This window comes from Oreochromis niloticus, linkage group LG22 (genome assembly GCF_001858045.2).
Source record: "Oreochromis niloticus isolate F11D_XX linkage group LG22, O_niloticus_UMD_NMBU, whole genome shotgun sequence".
NCBI lineage: Eukaryota > Metazoa > Chordata > Actinopteri > Cichliformes > Cichlidae > Oreochromis > Oreochromis niloticus.
The window spans coordinates 13,824,340-13,845,517 of NC_031985.2; the positions used below are offsets into that span (position 1 = coordinate 13,824,340).

Genomic DNA, 21,178 nt, shown 5'->3' on the forward strand with positions numbered 1-21,178 from the left:
GTTACATAACAACCTGTCATATAAGGCATCACCTGCATACTGTCTGCAACAAACTGCAGGCTCTACATGGGAAAAAGGATTAACACTGCCACATAATTACGCGCAGAGGCAGACGGCTGAAAAGGAAACTTATCTCCGAGCGTCTGAACCTGGGATATTCTCGATAAAAAAGCAGCGACGTTTAACTTCAACTGCTGCAGCATGACCACATAACTGATACTAATGGAAGCAGTAATTAAATCTAATCTGTCTGCGAGGCCTGGTCTCAGTTCATGGTAATGACTGCTCATTTTTTACGCCAACTGCCTTGGGCTCTATGGGATGTCTCTGCTGGGAAACGCCCACTAAGCTCTGCTCTGATTGGCCGCCTGCGCTTCGGAGACGTCCTCCGCTTTTCATGTGTTTTTATAAGGAGAAGTTTCATTCTGCAGCCACAAAGTAAAACCCAAATTATAGGTGTGGAGCATGCACGCTGGGTGGGAATGCAAAACACAAAAGCCAAAATAGATTCAAACATGATAGGAGCAGATACATTTAAACCAAAAACGAGGCTGCAGAGCGATCACGGAGTTCAAAAGTTTCCACCGAGTGGCGACAGATAACCAATGCGATCGCTGATGGAGGGGAGAAGAACGGGCACGGCAGAAAGGAAAAAGGATCCACATAATGATGCTGATTATTCCCACATGGTATGACTGCTGCGAAAGCTTTTAGCGAAGCCCCTTACCTTGCAGCTGAGTTTGCTGTTCTGAGCGCCATGCAGGAAGAAACAATAAGAGACGTCAATAACCGTCAGTCACTTCAGAGCAGAGTGACAGATTCACAAAGAGGGATACAAAAGATAAAAGATGTGTACACATTAAGTTGGTTACAAGAAATCCCTGCTTCATGCATCCAATAGCAGTGGTTTCTGGAGCTGACAGCTGAGTCCATCGTGTTTTATATCCGCGTTCTCATTTCTTACCGATGTATCTGGCTCTTTCCTCCCTCCGCTCCTTCGCAAGCTTCTGTCTTTGCTCCGAGCTCACTGAGTCTGTAAGGGAGAAAAGAAAAAGAATTACTTCACAAACACATGCATATTTTCACATCAAGTTGTATTTACTATTCATTTCATCTCATCTTCACTAAACTTATAAAACAATAAGCTAAAAGATTGCAGAGTTATTGATAATTTTCTGGTATGTGAGAAGTAGACTCTAGACTTAAGAGAGCAGGAAAACATTTCTGGTTTCCTACATACTAAAAATTGTAGTATTACTATGATTTTGTGTGTATAATACTACAGTACTATTTACATCAGCTTCAGAGGCAGAGCTATAGTGAAAAATGTGATTACTGCTACGGAGTCTCAGCTTTGAAATTGCTAAAATCTGGATCCCAGAAAAAATCATTTGGCCTACTGTGTGAAGAAAGTCATGAGTTATTAACCCCAAGCAGACCCGAACTAAATGGCAAAATTCCTGCAACTCATGGACTTTATTTGAGTATATATGAAACCTGTTTTTCTAAAAAGCCATCCTAAGAGTCGTAATAATGACTGTGATATAAAAAACGCAACTTATTTTTAAAACAACACCAAAAGAAACATGTATTTACTTATTTTAATGAGCTTCCTCTTACTATGTTACAGATTTATAACATAAAGAAATAGTTTGGATGTCACGCTTCCTCCACTCGATGTTCAGCAATGGAGTCCCTCAGGATTTTGTGCTCAGGCTACTCCTGTTCACGCAGTACATCCAAGACATGTAGAAAAATCAACCAGTCGATTGATCAATTAATCAAGCAGTGGCCCAGTTTCAAATGATAGGAGCTGATACTGGGAGGGAATCAACAATCCTCTGGTGTGGTGAGCAGAGAACAACCTACGGTAAAGCTTATTTTAGACTTTCTGTCCAAACTTATGACGGAACTGGAAACCCCTCTTGACCTTACACCACAACCTTGCACGCTATTAAAGTCGTGCAGACCTGACATGTGGTTGCATTTCTCAGGAGGTGCACGTCAGGTTAAGTGGAAGGTTACAGTGTTACAGGGTTAAAAGGAGTTTTTGGTTATGCCCTTAGTTACAATATAGATTTAAAGCTGAAGCATAATTCAGGCCTTACTGTCAATAAAGGAAAGAGCTTGATTGTTTTTGTGTCATACTTCTCCACTATGAAAATCTGGAATATAATTTATTCTAGAAAGCATTCTAACCAGAAAAATAGAAAGTCAAACCAAAGCAAGTCTCACCATTCATCACCCATCTTGAAAAGCATCTGGGTGCTTATTTAGGAAGCTTTTTTGAAGCATTATTTCATTTAACTTTAATTTCAGCGATCACTCAGACATAATCACTCCTGTTGAACTGCTGAACCAGTCAAATCTGACAGAAATTAGGTTTTAAAAATCTTATTTTTCCCTAAAAGTTACACATTTCCCTCCAAGTTTGCTGTTTCAGAACAGATTTAGGCTCAGGATGCTTTGACTGCCATGGCTCCTCTTTTTATAGCATCTCTATAAAAGAATATGCCCAGAATATCACGGACACAGATCTACTGAGGGTCAGTGAAACAGATGAGATAAAATTTCTGTACGGAGCCCAAAAACAATAACTGCCCCAGATACAGCGTCTTCAACCTGCTGCAGTATGCCAAGCGATCCATGACTATCCACTGCAGTACCAACAGATTTAAGAGCAGTTTCTCTCAATCTTGTGCTGCACAATGATTTTTAGAATGAATTCTGAACAATTTTTGGAATATTTAACATCTAAAAAGGAGGTAATTCACATCTGAACCCTGATTCAGTTTCAAGGTCAACATTTAAACTCCTGTGTGTGATTTGCTGTTCAGACATGCTCATCTGAAGCAGTAATTAGCCTGAATCTTGATACACTTTGGTGTAACGCGAGGATTTGCGTAGCTCTCTCTGACTCCGAGAGGCCGTGACTGAAGAGCTGCTGAAATAAACTGGACTCCTGGGGTGCTCGCCGATCCCGTCTCCTTTTGTGGTTCTTCTCCGTGCTATGCAATATGTATGCCACATCTTCTAAACCAATCACAGAGGGCCTAGCACCACTTCAGCCCATCTCCATGGCAACCTGCCCCCCCACCCCACCTTGCAGAGAGTATCCTACATGGCTGTATGCAGACGTAATAAGAGCAGAGAAGAGCGAATCTCCAGAGTGAGCCTGCAGGTCTCGTATCGCCGAGACGTCACTTAATGCATCGCCACCACCACCACATACTGTACTCTACATCCCCACAACAAATAACAACTCGGCTTTCATCCACGACCAGCTGTCCTGTGGGAATGGCTCACTAACAGAGTGAAACTTCCATTAGAAGAGAAAGCATGTGAATGTCCATGCATGAGAAAAACGGAGGGCATGAATAGTCCACCTTAAGAGTCGCACTCTCTGCAGTGAATGATCAACGTGAAGAGCCGGTCTCGATCAGAAAACAAATGAACCCCACAGCCGACGCAGAAAGAAAATGCTGACTCCTGTTTTAGCAACTAATAAAAGCCTCACAGCAGGCGAAGAAAAAGGTTCAGTTCTGCTAATAATGAAGCTGTAACTAATTTTCATTTGTCATTTTAACACTATATAAAAGCAGTTCTGACCTCGCACTTTAATGGCACTGCCTCAAATCGGGGTTCGACTGTAATAATAAGCACCCCAAATTCAGCCTGTTTTTCCACAGATCAATAACATTCACCTTAAAACTATGTAAGGAGCATGTGCAAGTGTGCTTTGAGGGGTAAAGGTGGATCTGCAGAGGCTTCATAGCGAGTATAAACTGCACTAAATGGTCATAATGTCCTATTTGCTTGATGCTGTGTCCTGAAAGCCTATGAGCTGAGTTTCTCCCACGGACTGTGGATTCTCCTGACATCGCCAGCAATCAGAAACAGAGGATAATCTTACTGTGACTGTTTATATGCGGCTGGAGTGGTACAGTTTATTTTTTATACAGAGACAGAAGGAAACACGGAAAGGCCTGGAGAAAGGAGCGTTAATTCCAGGTCTTGGTTGTACTTTGTAAAGAAGTACAATAGTTCTCGCATTAGCTGTTCAACGTTTGTGGGATGGGCTAAAAATACTCCAGCAACGATCTTCATGTGAATAACAGAAGGCGCAAAACCATCTGACTCTCAGTGGGCTGCAAAGCGAGACACATTATCTCGTCGTACATTACTCACCATGCAACATGAACAGGGTCAGATGTGTCAGGCATGGACAGACTGCATGAGACTTTTATTTAAAGTCTAAATTGTAGATATTCATGCATCTCCAACAATATATTTCTCATATGTTTAAAATGAAAGAATTTATTTACATCCAAGTCCTACAAAACTGACTCGTCATGAACACACAGACACTCTGAAATGTCCTCTGCTGCTCTCTTGATATCGCCTCTAAGTACTGGGCTATTTTTGATTGCCCGTTAACACATGCACACAATTTCTTAAAAAGGTAAATATATTTTCCACAAATCAAATTAGCAGGAAGCTGTCTGCTTCAATGGTGGTCGCGGTACTTCAAATACTGCTTGGTTTTGCAGTAAACAGAAGTCAACACTTCTTACTTTGTCATATTCTGACATATAGATTAACCAGTGAGGGATCTGGTTAGAGCAGATTACAGACCAGATAATGTGCGATCTCAGTCCACTGGACATTTCTGTTCTCACCTGCAGCTCTTTCAGGTAAGTGCTTGAAAAATTAAGAGCCGACGTGCATGTGTGAGAACAGCTTTACAGACCTGGCAACCTTTGATTTATGCCACAAGCAGCTAATGCAGCAGGCTACAGAGGTCTGACTTCTTTGTGCCTGTACAACACCAGCTTCAGAGGCAGACGTCATGCAGCTCCCTCTGGAGACACAAAACGCTTTAAACAACTTTTTTTCACATGAGCAGCAGCGCTCTCAGAAGACCCGAAAACCACCTTTGATGTGTAAAATCGCTGGAATTCCCCTTTATGTCTAAAACAAACAAGCAACGATGCGTCCACAGAGGCAGGAGCTCAGGAGACTCCGACTTTAAGGAAGCTGAAGGAGAACTCTGTAGCCTCCCCATTTTCAGTGACAATTTTTCCTTAAATTTACGTTAGCCACCTCTCATCATTTATGAAGTCACAGTTAATCAAGAAAAAAAACTTTCATTCTGATCCAACTTTGGAACAAATAGAGAAAGGCTTTTGTTACCTTGTTTGTTGGACTCTGTCTAGAACTATTGTTTAGCTGTTTACACACCGAAAACAATTGTTTCTGTGGTTTTGGTGTTTCACCTCAGTTGACTCATTTGAAGGAAGTGGGTAGTCAGCAGTGGTGATCCCATCACCCCCACAGATATGCTTTTACCACTTCTTCTCTTCTTTTTAAAGATAATTCACAGTCTAAGTGTTATCCATGTACTGTGAAGGGAGAATTACAGCCTGCTCTTCTATATTTGTTAGCTGCGAGGGCTCATACCACTCTGAAGTAACTTAAAGACATCATCTGTACATCATTGGTTTTAGGCTAAAAAGCACTCGCTGGAAACCACTGGACCCGCTCACAGCAGGCTCATAAGTCGCTATCATCTTTTGTCACTATCTTCTTTGTCTAAAGAAGATAGTGTCTTTGTCTTTGGCTAAATAAAGACCAAGAACACAAACACTAGAACAATAAACCATCATAACAGGTTTTCAAAACTATGCAAACTAGACAGGAACAATAAACTAAACTCGAGATACTAAAATAATAAAGAAAACATGACCTAAAACACAGGGTCACAAAACAAACTCATTAGCAGAAAACCCAAAAGTAAGTAAAACTTTAAAAAAAACAACAGTAACACAAGAAATCAGACTCACTGTTATAATAATGAAGAGATTAAAATAAAAAGGGGCAAAACTTCCTAAATACTTACTAAAGACTGCAGCTCAAATAGTCAAATAGCACGAGTAATAGTATCCAAGATCTCAAATACTCCAAAACCACTAAAATCCCAGAGACTAAAACCAGGGCCTGTAACACTAGAAGGTCGTCTTGTATAAAATAAATTTTTCTGTACACTATCCACAAAACCACCACTTTGCTGCACATCATTCCCGTCTCTCTTTGACCTCCTTTCCATTTACATCTTCAGTTTAGAGACATAAAAATCCCTTCAGTTGCTAAACTCAGACTGACTCTCTGTCCTCGCTGCCACAAACACAGCTCCGGGCAGCTCAGTCTACCTTTCTTGGGCTGAGGGCTGCTGCTGCTTGAGCCAGGCGTGGATGGCCGAGCGTCTGTCTTGGAGGAGGCATCTGTCTTAAGGGGGGTCTCTGTTTTGGAGCTGGAGTCTGTTTTGGGAGAAAGGTCTGAGACGGCTGAGTCCTCTGGAGTCAGGAGGTCTTTCCCCAAAGATTTGTCCCCATTCTGGATGGACTGGGAGTCTGTCTGCAGGGGCAGAGCTGCAACACACAAAGGAGAAAAACAACATTTGATAAATATAAAGTTGTGATGCTTATTAGCGTGTAATTATCCCAAAAACCTCTGCACATGAATCTCCTCATGCTGTCACTGCTGCTTTTTGTCAAATACGTGATATCCTGCTGTCATGTCAGTCATCATTACTGTGCAATCGCCGAGGTGAGACTTCCAGTAAAAGCTTTCCATCTACCTCCGCTGGAAAACGCACCTTCCTGCGAACCTGTGAAGCCCTCGGCAGCTTCATTAAAGCAACACTTCAGCTTCATTAGAAAAAATCCTGCATTTAGTCCCTGATGGCTTCAGTGCAAAAGAGGTAAAAAGTCTCCTGTCAACACTAATAAACACAGGAGCAGCAGGTGAGCCACAGCGTGGAGATTAAACCTTTTAAAGACACTACCACACACATTAATAAGGAGGCTTGGAGGCTAAGTACAGAGAGGAAAACATTAGAGATGGTTGTGTAAGTCAGCTTCAACTTGCTTCCCTAAAATAAAGAAAATGTTTGCACAGTTATAATCATGGGAGTAATTAATACTAAATCGGGCTGAATATCCCCACGGAGCCACTCGAGTTTGGGGCTCAGCAAGTTTCTCGACTTCATCTGAGACTCTAATACTTCTAACTATACACTTTCAGGGCTTACACAGAAACATGTTATTACTGTTCAAAGAGTTTGTGCGATAATTTAGGTGCATTTTTTTCCCTGCTTTTCACAAAAGTGAGCAGTAAAAGTCCTGGGATTTATGTAGCGGTATCTTATGCAAGGATACTTCACCATCCAGACCACCGACCTTCAGATGATCCGCTCTACCCCCCAAACCACAGCTGCTCTGGGTTTTGTTTCACTAAAATTAAACGTTATTTGCATTTGGACTGCATCCACAAAACAGTCGCTGAATTAGGCTCTGGGAAATTTATATTTTATTTCTATTTCATGACATACATTAAATTTCCCGACTTTGAGTCTCTGGTCAAACTCATTTTACATTGTCGACCACATCCAGCGCAGTCAAAAGGAGAAGCCAAAGAAGAAAAATATGTGGCGTTACAGTGGCACATCTCACTTTCAGGACGTCTCAGTGTGGTTGATGAACACTTTCGGACCCTTTGGCAGGCCAGTTCTGGGCCCCGGGTTCACATGTTTGACACCTCTGCCTTAACCCCAGCTGAAAAAACAGTTGATAACATCTCCACAGCTGTGAGGCCAAAATGAACGCACGCGTCTTCCTGTGTGCTTTCAAAAAAATGCACCATTGATTTTTTTGTTCTTGTTTTTGATGAGTTAATGAATATCATCTGTGGGTCCACCATAAGCAGAGTCCTGATGGTCCTTTGATACAGACTACACTCACAAATGTTAGAGGAAACCAGCTGGAAACACATCCTTGTCTTTCTACTAATCGGAAGGTTCAGGTGTTGGGTTTGATCCCTGACTCTATCAGTCTACAAGACACTGAACCCTGAGTTGCTCCTGATGCCTTCATCAGAGTGTGACTGTCAGATAGAAAGCACTTAGACACAGAAAAAACTGTTTGTATGAATGTGTGTGAATGTGTAAATGAGGCATGTTGTATATGTTGTATATCGAGTAGAGCAGAAAAGCGGTCCATTTGCTATTTCTGCTGCTATTATCAGAATTAGTAGTTTTTCTTTCTTTTTTTAAATTTGTTATGTCAAATTAAGAAAAATGAAAAAAACAAACATATTTTAGAGAATTTTGAAATATAAAAAATCTTTCTATCTTTGTCCCAGATTGAGCTCCGATACATTTGCGAGCCATCACTGTCATTAACTGCTCTGTCCTCTCCCTCTGTAGTTTTGTCCTGTTTGAAGTTCGTCATCCCTCTAGGCTTTTCTTTTGTCTCTTCACCAGTCAGAGCTGATGGCTTCCCCTCCCTGCGCCTGGTTCTGCTGGTCTCTTCCTGTAAGAACGGAGTTTCTCCTCCCCACTGTCACCAAGTAGATTCTCATAGCAGAGCACTAAATCTTTGGGTTTCAACCTTGATTGCAAGGTCCGTAGCTGACAATGTAAAGTTTCCTGATGATTATTGTGACTTATTTATTTTATAAAATTACAATTTCAAAATTATTTTTTAAAACAGGCATGAAATATTTTCTGTTGGAAAATCAAATTGCCTATTAGAAAATCAGTAAGATCATCATCATGTTGACTTTTAATCAGTTTTAGGCCAACATTCAAACAGTAATTAGGAAAAACAATTAATAATAAATAAGTGCCTGAATCTCATATTGACTAAGACCATAATTCAAAGATACAGATTTAAATGTAAACTGGTAACACCTTGTTGGGAATGCAGATAACATGAAAAGGATTTAAAGTATTCTTCGGATGGCTCTGTGTTAGAATGAGAGAGGTTTTTTTTGTCTAGTTGTTTTTTCATCAGTCCCATGTAAAAGCAGCACAAGACCCTCACAGACTGTTCAACACCAACATCTCCACGTCACCCTTTGTAGTGTAGCCTGTTAAATGTCTGCAAAGTCAGACGCCTCGGTGATTATACAGCTGTTTTCACAGGCTTTACCGGCTCTGCTGTACTCCCCGTTCCTCCCTCTCTGGATAGACACCACTGTAAAATCAATAATTTAAACAAAACAAACAGAAATATCTCTAGTTACAACCCAACCAAACAGTGTTTTATGTTGTTTCTAAAAATGACTAATATTCTCAGTCGGGTCATGAAGATCATAACCTCCCTGACCCGTCATCCTGTTTAAATCCCTGCTCTGACTGTCCACACTGGGCGGCTTGCTGATGCTGTCGCTGTGATCTGCTCAGCAGCTGCTTGTCCCTCCTTCCCTGTCTGGCTGTCACGCTGGAGGAATCGGTGACACAGTGCACAGAGCGGCAGTGACGCATGGCGGTGCAGGAAGAAGGTACATGTTGTGCTCTTCTACAAGGACATGTGGAGGTTGAGAAGAAAGATTTACAGAGAAAGGAGAGCTGGAGGACAATGAGAAACAGTGCAGTGGGCTGTTTTTGTAACAATGGAGGAGGACTTGAGGAGAAGAGGAATAATGAGACAGGAGCTGAGACAGAGTGAAGCAGGAAGGTGAGAGGCTGGAGGCTTGAGGCCAGCTCTCCACTCAAGTCAGCCAACAATGGGCAGATGGAGCATGACGCTCTCGTCAGGCCGGTCCAAACGCTCACCGAACCACATAAATCACAGATTAACACCGGGCTCGTCTCCAGTTATCCCCACAGTATTCAACAAAGGCCTTAATGCACAGTACAGCACAGAATACTAATGGGGGAATAATGGGATGTGAATTAAGCCCCTTGTGTGTTTAGATAAGGAAGCAACTGTAAGAAAAAGGATGCAGGATCATGTTGAAACAGGGCCGCAATGCTACTACTCGATGTTGAAAAAAAGGATTAGGATTTGGCAAAAAGAGGATTGCAGTGCTCCTCCTTCCACGAGGAGATTATAAGTGTGGCTGACTTGAACTGAAAGAGTTTAACAGCCTTATATAGCTAAAAAAGAAACCAGGATTCCTGGAATTTAAAATATTGATGGGAAAAACACTACACTGTAGGTGCTAGGAGCTTCAAAAGATAGTCACCATAAAGTCACCGGAAAAACTCCATATATAACTGTATGCATTAACTGCACTGTAAGTCTAGGGCCATCCACAGTTTCTGCAGACAGCTGGGGACTCATTTCAGTAGATGCTTCTGCAAATATTACAACTGGAATATCCGTCAAGCCCAGTAAGACACAACTTTTACTCTTGAGGTGAATGTTCTCTTCTTCTGCTTTGCATCACAGATTTTCAAGTTTTGCCACAACTTAGGGAAGCAAATGGCAAGTGTTTGCAGACAAGTCAGCGTTTTCTACGCAAACTACAGATGTCTCTTAGTCACCAAAGCAATGACAAGAAGACTTTTACCTCCAGCAACCACTCAAACACTCAGTACACTGACAACCGGTCTGTGTGACTAAGGCACAGTCACACAGGTCTCAGGTAAAACAACCCTACTGCTTCCTCACTCTATGACTATGAGTAAACACATTCCTGGTAAATCTATATAAAGCTATTCTTAACTCTTATTTAAAACAGAGAGTTTGATGTTACAGTTTGATGTGACCTTTATAAACTACTGCTGTATCAGTGTGACCTCACATGGTTATTGGAGAGGAGCGATTATAAAAGGAGAACGGTTTACTTTTTGTTATAAGCTTTTTTTTTATGATCAGAATTTATTTCATCTGTCCCAGTAACTTGTAAAATTTAGGGAAGCTGAATGATTCTTTTATTTAGGCTCATTCATGTGTGCCAACAGGAAGTCACCATCTCTACTATGAAGCAAACTACTAAGGAGCAATGCTCTATGGACCTATAATTGCAGAAGTGAGTTGAACGTGCAGGTAGATCGTGAAAAACTGCTAATTCAAAATCGCTTTTCATCAATAAATCCATAAAAATCGATGAACAACTCCTGACTGAAGAAGAAGAAGCGCTGACTCAAAGAAAAAGGCAAAAGAGAGCACCGATTCTTATCCAGAAGAGGACTGATGATGTGAAAAACAGCACAGACACAAACATGGAGGCGTCTGCAGGGGCCACTTGCAAACTTGGGCTGACTAAATGTGTGTTTCCCGGACACATTACTCAATTAGCACACAACACATAGTAGATTAGTCTCATATCTTTATTTAAAGTATTTGTACTGCTACTGGTGCAGGGTTACCAAGGGATTACCCCAACCATCAATCCTTTTCATTGTTTGGTTACCTAAAAAGTCTATAAAGAATCTAAACTAAATCCAGCCAAGCAGGACAGAACTAAAAACAGCTGAGTGCTTCACTTACACGTCAATTTTTCTAATCTCATGATCAAATGCCTGTTTCTCTTTCTTTTAGGGCTCTTACACACAGTTCCAGGAAAACTCAGATAAAGTATTTTCCAGTTTTTTCTGGGGGAAAATCTAGTCTTAAATAAATTTTACTGCATCTGTAGATTATCACAGAGTGCCACGGCAAGAAGCTGTACAGCAAAAATGACAAAACAAAGAGCAACTATGGCAGAGGACTCTGGTTTCTGCTGCAGATCTGACTGAGAGTACTCATTACTTTAAGTGCAGCATGGGTGTGGTTGTTTCTATATATCTCTGACAGCAGTGAAAGGAGAGGAGCTGGATTTTGCTTTCTGATGGGACTACAATCTAAAATCTGAGGGAAGAATTAACTCTAGAACTGTTTTATGCCCCTTTTGTAATAAATCCTGCAAAACTAGACAAGATTTATTAGTGTTAAGCTTTTTGTAGCTTTGTACAAAAGAGAATAGAGATGACTCACTTGTCATTATTAAATGATTTGAGCTTCAACAAAGTGTCTGAAAAGGCTTTGTGCTCTGCAGAATCACCTTTTATCAAATGCAAGCTGATGTGTCCACCGTGTGACAGCTGGGACAGGCTCCAGCTCCTCCCATGACCCTTAATTGGATAAACGGTTAATAAAATGGAGCTGTCCACCCATACCGGGGTGAAGGAAAGATACAGTAAATGCCAGGTAGTTAGCAATGGTAGCAGATTGGTGGAAATCATATTCTTTTATGCTTTGTAATGATCTCTTCATCCCTCACGCTCATCACCAACAAACCTCCATATGTGTGCTTAAAGGTTTGAGAATGAAAATGCTTCTAAATGTTTCAGAAGTTGTCTAAAAATCTTAATATTTTAATGTTTTCTTCAATATTACATTATTACAGCAATAGCTGCCTGAACATCTATGGATACACTGCAAACAGGAACCACTAAAAGATAATATGGCATACACGGAAAAAGAGAAAAGAAGGCTAAAAACTGACCATAGAAGCTTCTAGGTCACTGATTTTAGTGAAGGTTATTTCCATGAGGTATTGGACAGGAGTGTGGCTAAAACTAGGGCCTGAGGTGCTCCCCTAACCTTGTAGTTAAATCATATGTTTCAGTGAGACAGCTATGTGTTCTAATGCTAGTTTATGGGGGTCTGTGCACATTAAAATTACTTCTTATTATTATACCTCATTGAAATTGCAGCTTGTTTGGACCCGCCATGTGCCACCTCACTGTAAAAATTCCAGGAAACACGCCTGGTGCAGGATGATTATCCTTCAAATGTAAATAAGAGAAACACGAAATCCATGGATATGGACACTTATGTTTCTAATTTGTAGGATTTTTAAGGTTTTTAAACATTTGCTACAGTTAATAGTGATTACAGGTGAAATTCAGAAACAAAACTTCCTGGGTTTTACACAGATATCACAGTATTTGCATACTGGTTCATTGGGGTTTTCATGTGTTTATATAAACCATTAAATCCTTGTCACTCAGCAGGGATCATCAGTTTCAGTTCATCATACTGAAGTTCCATTTACCCACTTTTAATATCACTTAAGCATTTATTTTTTAGAGAGCAGAGAGCTGGGTGGTGTCCATGGATAGCATCAAATTGCTGTGGATTGATATCTTGCTCTCCTGGCACACGAGCCGTGCTCTTTCCGCCTCTCTCACCTGAAGAAACAGCAGCCGTGCACAGTGCCAAAGAAAAAGTTGCAGACCTTGTGTTGCTTCTAACTTTCTCTCTGAGGGATCACAGACAAGCCATCGGCTTTAATAATGCTTTGATTACTCACTGTTGGTTACTGTCAAACCACCAAAGCTTAACAAAATGCTAACTGGGGACAGACACAGCTTGCTCTAATTCCTGGTGATTATTAAAATCAAAACATGAGGATATGCTTATTATCAGACATCACTGCAACATTATGAAAAACCCATACAGGCTACATCTACAGCACGTTCAGTGCCAAGTAAACAAGTGCATCTCATCGCATGCTGGCTGGTAAAAACCACGTGATCATCGATCATGTGACCAGCTCCATTTAACACAGAAACACAAATTCAACATGATGTTCACCCGCCGCTACCCCCCAGGCTCGTCGTTCCTCTGCCGCCGTCTCAGGTTTCTGTGCCACTGTGACAGACTCTCGGTTTATAAATAGCAAAGAGCACCATATTGAGAGTGTCGCCCATAAAAGGGGCTGGCTTCTCTCACAGTGACCACAGACTGGCATGTCAGATTTACTGCAGAGACACAACAGGAAACTGTTTGTGTGTGGGACATGCTGGCTGGTAAAACCCAAACTGAATAAACAGAATAAAACAAGGAAGACGGAAATGAGTGCTGGTAACCTGACAAACAGAGAGCCAAATTTAATTTCAGATGAAATTCACCAGTAATACTGCGGAGGCCAGCATCTCTGGCAATGTCCCCCGTAGACACCTGCATATACCAGCAGAGAAGTGTCCACAGGGGGGAGAATAAGGATACCCCAATGAAATACGCCAATGACCCCCAGTGCCAATTGGCTACAGAGTACTGGGAATTTTGGTAACTGCTTTTATTTTATTTTAGAAATTTCTTTTAAATTGGGTCCCAGGTGACCTGTACACAAAGACAAATTACAGTACAAAAAATTAAAAGCAGCATTAAACAGGTAAATAAAGAGATTTTTAAAGTCTGTTAGCATTCAGTCTGCTGCTATAATAAACTTTGGAGATTTTACCTTTTTTTTTTCATATCAAAGACAAACAATAAAATGGCCAAATCAAGAAAGATGGTCTCTGTGTGCATTTTAAGACTTATACTGGGTAATTGAGATTAACCAAAGGGGCTTAAGATGTGTAACATATTCTGTGTTCAATATCCCCACACTGGAGACCCCCAGCTGTCCACCTTAAGCTAAAGGGAAAATGTCCAAAAGGTGAAAGAAAAGTCTTCGAGTGAAAGCCATTAGCTCACACTGCAGGACTGCCTGCCTCCAGCAGGGAAACAAAGCGATGCATTTGGCTGAAAATCTGACCAGCACCTACTTATTTACCTGAGGCTGCTGGCAAACTGGGCAAGCAAAAACAAAGCACTGCAGACAGATGCAGATTTGGCATCGGGCGGACACATTTGGATGACAAAACCAGTGACGTTGGGTGAACCTGTTTGCTTTAGGTGCTGCTGTTCAGCTGCACATTCTGAACCATTGGTAATAAAGTCCTGGTAATAACCAGTTTCTCACTTGTAAATACCATTCACACAGCGAATGCTTCCAATTTGGTGCTTAGAACGACTGCAGTGCAAATACAGATGCCTCAAGTCAGCCAAAGACCAACGATAAGTTTAGTTAATGACCTAAACCCACACATGTGGTAGACATTATAATAGTTTGCACAGCCAAAATTCATTCTAGAGCATATGATGTGATGTGGTATAAATAAAGTGTTTTCTGTAATAATTAAGGTTCTATTTTCATTAATCATTGATGCATGTGTATATTCTGGCAAAACCTTTATTATAAAATAGCAGAATTATTTACTGTACATAAAGCATTTGAATTTTTTTTTAAAAGTTAAAGCCCCGCGTTGTGTGAAGCAGATCAGACTCTGTTGTTAGTTACGTGAACTAAAGAGCCAGTATGTGAACACACACATATGCGTGTTTGTTTGTGTCTTGTGATGAGTGGGACATGTCAGATCTGGGTCAGCCCGATCTCAGGAATCTCTGGCATTCACATTTCCGTTGCATGTATTCAAACAGCAGATGTGCGTCTTCTGCTTGCGTCTCCATGGCCTGCGTGTGCTGAAGGCTCGCAGGGACCTGGATAAAATTAGCCGCAAAGTCCACAAGGGATGCAATTATAAATTCCCTGTGTATTCAAAGAAAAAATGATAATATCGCACTGCGTTTACCTCCATGACGAGACTGACTGACTCTAGGAATTTGCAATATTTCACCCAAAAACAGAGAACACGAGTCCTTGACGGATGCCTCCACCTCTTCTTCCTTTGTGGATAGAAAGAACGGAAACACTCTTGAAAAACAAGGGTCCGTGCCCCCGGGGAAAGCAGAGGAAACACATTCCTGGGACCAAACACATCACCACTCTGAGCGTTAGGAGAGCTTCTTCTCAATTCATCTCATGACAACCAACAACACGACCAAGTGAGTTGAGAGGTCGCTGAACCTAAAATCAAACATGTGTGATGCAAAAAAAGTCAGCAGTACCACTGGCTCTGAGAGCACAGGAAAACTTGAGGCCTCACAAACAAATACCGCACGAACCTTTGAACCCGTCAGGTTATCCCGTCGACGCCGTGAGAGGTCAGAGGACCGACAGCTGTGTTTGTAATCAGTTCAAAGTTGCAGCAACAAGCGACAACAAAATGCAGAGCTATGAATCACTGTCACACGCGGATAAATACCACTTCCCCCCTCTCCTGATCAAAGAGGAGAAACCTCTAACTTAAAGCTAGGCTTCAATTACAAACACAAGGAGCTCTTGTGTTTTGGGGTTTGGTAAAGGTGACACTATTCTTTGAATGATTTAACCTTCTTTAACCTATTAAAACAGTAATTCACCCAAACTGAAATCCATTATTTTGCTTTTTTCACAAACATATTTATAAAAACTCAAACCTGTTTTCCTGTTTTCCTACTAGTTATGCAGAATCTATGTGATATCACCAGATACCCCACATCATGATATTATTATATGAACTGATTTATCACCTTTTTTCAACTGCAAATTGTGTCCTCAAATTTAAACTGCCAAACTTGTCAATATTTTTTTTTTATCCAGTAAGATAGAAGAAATGTATCTCACTTCAGTTATTTCTTTGCTGCAAAATGCATTTGTCACTATGTTGTCACATGTTGACGGGGACGGAGTCAGTCTGCAGCTGAATGGGGTCCAGTTAGCAATTACATGCAATCTGTTTCTGATAATACAGCAATTATCTGTGCCAAACTGCCAAAAATCACAGATCTGTTCACATTTCTGTGTGTCCAGTGTTCGGCTAACGTTATCTCTGGATGGTGGTGCAGGAGATAACCCCTAAGGATCGTAGTACTACTAGAGTATTTTAATTTATTTAACAAAATATCAGCATTTGGTGTCTCTGTATCGACACAATATCACCACACAATCCTATCACGTATTTTTTCCCTGACTCCTGACATCTACTACCTAGAAAATTAGGTTAGCTTAGCAAAACTTGTCCCAGTATGATGGTAAAACAGAACACGCAGACAGACAAACCACCTCTTACAAACAAGAAAAGTTGTCCACATTTTTTCAAGAAAGAATTTAAATAATTGTCTGTTTTTACTTTATCTGTTTTTGTACACTGAACACATGAAAGAAATAACACAACAGAAACAAAAACAGACTGAAACACAACCACCACTCTGCGACCATTTATTTATATCAATATGCTTCAACATGAGAGTTCAAGTGCCTCTTAGTTTATGCTTTTTTTGTCTTGGCATTCTCGCTCATCTCTAAATCGCAGATGTTCTGTTTTATTTTCCTTTATTCAATAAAAGGACAGACTGTTTTTAACACAAGTCTTCTCTTGGTAGAAAGCCTGACAAAGACATTCAGGAAGCATTGATTGAGTGCTTCCAGCAGACAGTGAACTTAGATCTCTGACGCCAGACAGCACAGAAATGTTTGCTGGGTAGCTCAAAAGAACCAAAAAATGCAATTGATTGGGACGCAAGATGCTTTAACAGAAAGTGTAAGTGTCTGGGACCTTACCTGCCAGTCAGTGCATGAAAAAAAAACAAAAGTGCCTAATAAAAGTATAAACTAAGAACCACAGAGCCATTACATGTTTTGGTGTGAGAGCTAAAGAGAGCAGGCAACAGGATGTCAGTCGTCTGCAAACCAGCGCGATCTCCAGATGCTTTTAACCGCAACAAGTCGGTTACCCAGTCACAAAGCCTCAAACAGAGCCAAGAATAAATCATACATGAATCATCCATTACTCAGTTTTCCCCAGCATTTTTATTCACCATCACAAGGTTCAAAGTAAAAAGAAGGTCAAAGGTTAGACAGTGAAAAAGGATAAAGAGGGAGAGGAACATCTGAATCCTTTAACGCTGAGAGAAGCTTTTTTTCTCTCTTTGAGACGGTCAGAGGATATGCCCGAGGCTCTAGTCAGGGGGTTTCACTTCCTCAGCGATGACCTCATCATTACATCACTTCCACGACATCGCAAAGATGAGCAATGCTCATGATGTAAACAACCACAAGATGTTTTTCTTTAGCGTTTTAAGCCGCACAGCAGGGGAGAGAATCAGAAGGAAAATGAATAAAGAGACTCTGTCTTAGTCAAACTGAGACTTGGCAATGGTTTACTGAAGTGGCTGAACTATGCTTCTTTTATTTTTCATGTGAAGATGTAGAAACTCAAGACATGAAAGGTCAAACAGGAGTGTGACGGCTGCTTTTGGGCTAATGAAAAGGCAAAAATCTAATAATAATGACAGTAAAAGATACAGATTAGGTAATAATAATGACTGCAGGAGCAGCATGGGGCGGTCGCAGTGTTACGACAGCGTCCATGTTCAAAAAGTCTTGACAGGAATAAGACAAGAGGCAAAAAAAGTACAGTAAAGGTTTCCATATTTCCTGTCATATATACATACATATATATATATATGTATATATACATATATACTGTTAAACTGATGGATGCTCAATATTAATCACTGATAAAGTTTCAAATGACGAGGTTGGTGCGTGTACAAGTAATCCCTGTGAGCCAAAACCTCAGCCTTCAGCCTCTCGCTCTTTATGATATAAAAGAGAGCGGATATCCTAATATGGTCATCTCAGGCTTGTACCCTAGCTGGGAGCAAAGTAGCCCCACCCACATGCTATTTAAACCTTCTGTTTGTGCGGTGCAGCCAATCAGAAGAAAGTTGGTTTAAAGCAGGAGGCTTTCAGTCAAATGATGAACTGAGGGGCTGGATCAAGGCTTGTGCAAAGTGGCTCTGGTGCAGTCCAGGAAAAAATATGGAAGCATAACAGGTCATCTTAAAGGATTTATTTTATTAAAGCTGGTTCTTTGATGGGCTTGTGAACATAGTGGAGCATTTAGCAGCTAAAGACAGTTTATTTTTTTAACCTCCAGAGTTGGAGGAAACCAAACTCTAAGCAAAAAGAGTGCATACTGCTAATGCAAAAACTAAACAAGCAACTAAAGATGAACATTTTAACCATTTATGAGCTGCTAATGTTGTTTTTGTGTTGTTGTTGTATTGTTTGCGGTTTTACAGAACTGTTTGTGTTGACTGTGTTGTTTTATTTACATGGAAGCGGACACTGCTTCCATTTGTGCAAGTGTAAACAGGTTACAAAGGAATCTGGGATACACCCATATCAAAGTGAAGATCATCTTAGACAATCAGACAATCAGTCGTTTATGACAGAGACAAGTGAAACAAGGCAGAAGTAAGAAGGAAACAAATCAGGACCAACGACGAGTCTCACGGCCGCTGATATCATGGCCTGTAAATGGCCTGTATTTATATAGCGCTTTACTAGTCCCTAAGGACCCCAAAGCGCTTTACACATCCAGTCATTCACCCATTCACGCACACATTCACACACTGGTGATGGCAAGCTACATTGAAGCCACAGCCACCCTGGGGCGCACTGACAGAGGCGAGGCTGCCGGACACTGGCGCCACCGGCCCTCTGACCACCACCAGTAGGCAACGGGTGAAGTGTCTTGCCCAAGGACACAACGACCGAGACTGTCAAGCTGGGGCTCGAACCAGCAACCTTCCGATTACAAGGCAAACTCCCAACTCTTGAACCACGATCGCCCCTATCATGTCTCTATATCACATAGAGTTTTCTTTATTTAGCTTTTCCTGTCACTAACCACCTACTCTGCACTCTTCTAAGAATTTCAGCTACTCACTGGGAACTTTCTTGTAGTTTGTAGTATAAAGTCAAAGCTGAGAAAATCATTTTGTTGTGGAAACCTCTGTTGGAAACATCAACCCAACACAAGCATATATAGACCCCAGCTGCCCCACCACCACACTCTTGTTTTGGACTCATAAAGTAGGGCATAACTCTGACTGGCTGACTCACGTTGGCCTGGCAGCACACCGAATGTGATGACGGACCAAGTTTAATCTCAGCTGAGGTCTGCTTTTGGTGCGAGTTTGGCCCAGTAACAGCAGGTCAACAAAGGACACCAATTTGTACAAGAGCTTCATTTCTCCTTAAGTATTTTGGGCAGGTTTTGAGCAAGGGTACCTCGTGTGTGAGTGATTCTGGTGTGTAAAATGTAAATATTAGCTGGATTTCTTACTCTTCAGCGATAACCAGACTGCATACGCTTGGGATTTGAGCTGCAGGCATAAGATAATTGGTATATTTCAGCATTTTTTAAATCCATAATAAATGAATGAATGAGTATTTAAAATCCTGCACTACAAGATTGGTGCTAGATGAGCTAATGATGAAAAACTGACAAATATATGGTTGTAAATCAGTAAAAATGGAAACCAGCTAAAACAGCAGGATGCATATGTGGTTGTAAAAATAATTCATGGATCTTTTAATTTTTAATGCACTTTTTGCATCCCTTCTAAAACAACTGCTGTAATATATGAGGCAACAATACTAGGCTAGAAGAAAATCCACTATTCTTTTTCTACAGCCTACTGCAGGTCTTCCTTTTCCACTTAACTGAAGGGCTTTTCAAGGATCTTTTCAGTGAATAGAAAAACACAATGAGCTCCTAGCTAGAGTGCCAGGGCTCACAGTGGGTAACGGAAGAAGCAGTGCGGTGTTACGAAACTGTAGGAGGCTGCGGAGATAATCAATCGACTGGTGCAGAAGGAAAAAGCTGCAGTTTGACTGTTTTAACGCCGCTCATCTGCAGTTCCAAAATAACCATGCGGAGAGCAGAAAAACTAGAGAAACAGAGGGAAACATCTGACAAACCTCATGATCGTGGCTTCTCACAAAATCAAAAACAAAGATTTTGTCTGGTGACCATTACAAGGCAAAGATGGCTGCCCACATACATGTGTTTTTATTATCATCATCTGCAGCCTTACAGCATGCGCCATCACATCATCTGCACTCTGATATTAGAGCTGTGGGTCCTGTCAAAGGGACGTTACACGGTGATGGACACGTGTGTGTTTATATGTGCGTCTGCGTGTTTGCTATAGTGAGTATGAAGCGGAGCTACAACAGGGCTGTTATCTCCGCACACACATATACTTCAAAGCAGGAGAGAGGAGCTGCATCTGCTAGTGATTTCCCCGAGGTCCAAATCGCACATCCACAAATGCATCCAGGATATGTTGCAAAGCAGCATGGGTAAAATACAGGATACAGCTGAATGAGATTTTTATCTAAAATAAAACAAGACATATGTTATTTGAAGGAAGGGATTGAGCAGATTAGGTTTCCTTTGCAGCATATGAAGTGAAATATAACTCTTTGGCATCAGAGATGGATCTGGCTCCATTAATACAGATTTATTAAATGTTAATAGACAGTCCCGTTGCACAAGGCAGTTTTTTCTGCCTTGGGCACCTCTGAGTTCACTGAAAAGGCCCCGAGGACACATTCAATACTGTAGGCTCCTTCTCATACATCAAAGGGAGTCTTCAGAGTATTTAGGCTACATTGAAGTGCAGAGCAGCGCTGAGAGGAAAGGCTAGATTCAACTGAAACTAAGGTAAGGTATCAAAGCGCAATATTGCTTTCGTGTTTTATTTTGAAAATTGAGGAGACATATAAAAGGAGTTACTACTCTTTGGAAAGTCATTTCCATTTTTTAATGATAATTTTGACAGTTCTTTTACCCATGTTATTTCTTTTCCATGTATCTTTCGACAACATTTAAAATCAG

At 41.0% G+C, this 21,178-nt stretch overlaps 1 protein-coding gene and 1 long non-coding RNA gene across 11 annotated transcripts in view; both read right to left on the reverse strand.

Moving 5' to 3' along the window:
• map7d1b (MAP7 domain containing 1b) overlaps positions 1 to 21,178 on the reverse strand; it is a 51,887-nt gene that overhangs the window by 24,072 nt on the left and 6,637 nt on the right. For 8 of the 10 annotated variants that reach the window (XM_019350575.2, XM_019350574.2, XM_025902232.1 and 5 more), the window contains exons 2-4: positions 6,210 to 6,428; positions 965 to 1,033; positions 728 to 748 (exon numbers count right to left, since the gene is read on the reverse strand). In XM_019350575.2, the coding sequence (XP_019206120.1) occupies positions 728 to 748; positions 965 to 1,033; positions 6,210 to 6,428 (309 nt within the window). The remainder of the gene's footprint in view (positions 1 to 727; positions 749 to 964; positions 1,034 to 6,209; positions 6,429 to 21,178) is intronic. The other 2 variants (XM_013272584.3, XM_005452757.4) reach the window with 1 other exon arrangement.
• On the reverse strand, positions 14,464 to 15,737 carry LOC112843491 (uncharacterized). The gene is made up of 2 exons (XR_003215856.1): positions 15,194 to 15,737; positions 14,464 to 15,101 (listed from the first exon to the last, which is right to left on the reverse strand). It is a non-coding gene; the product is annotated as an uncharacterized LOC112843491 (long non-coding RNA).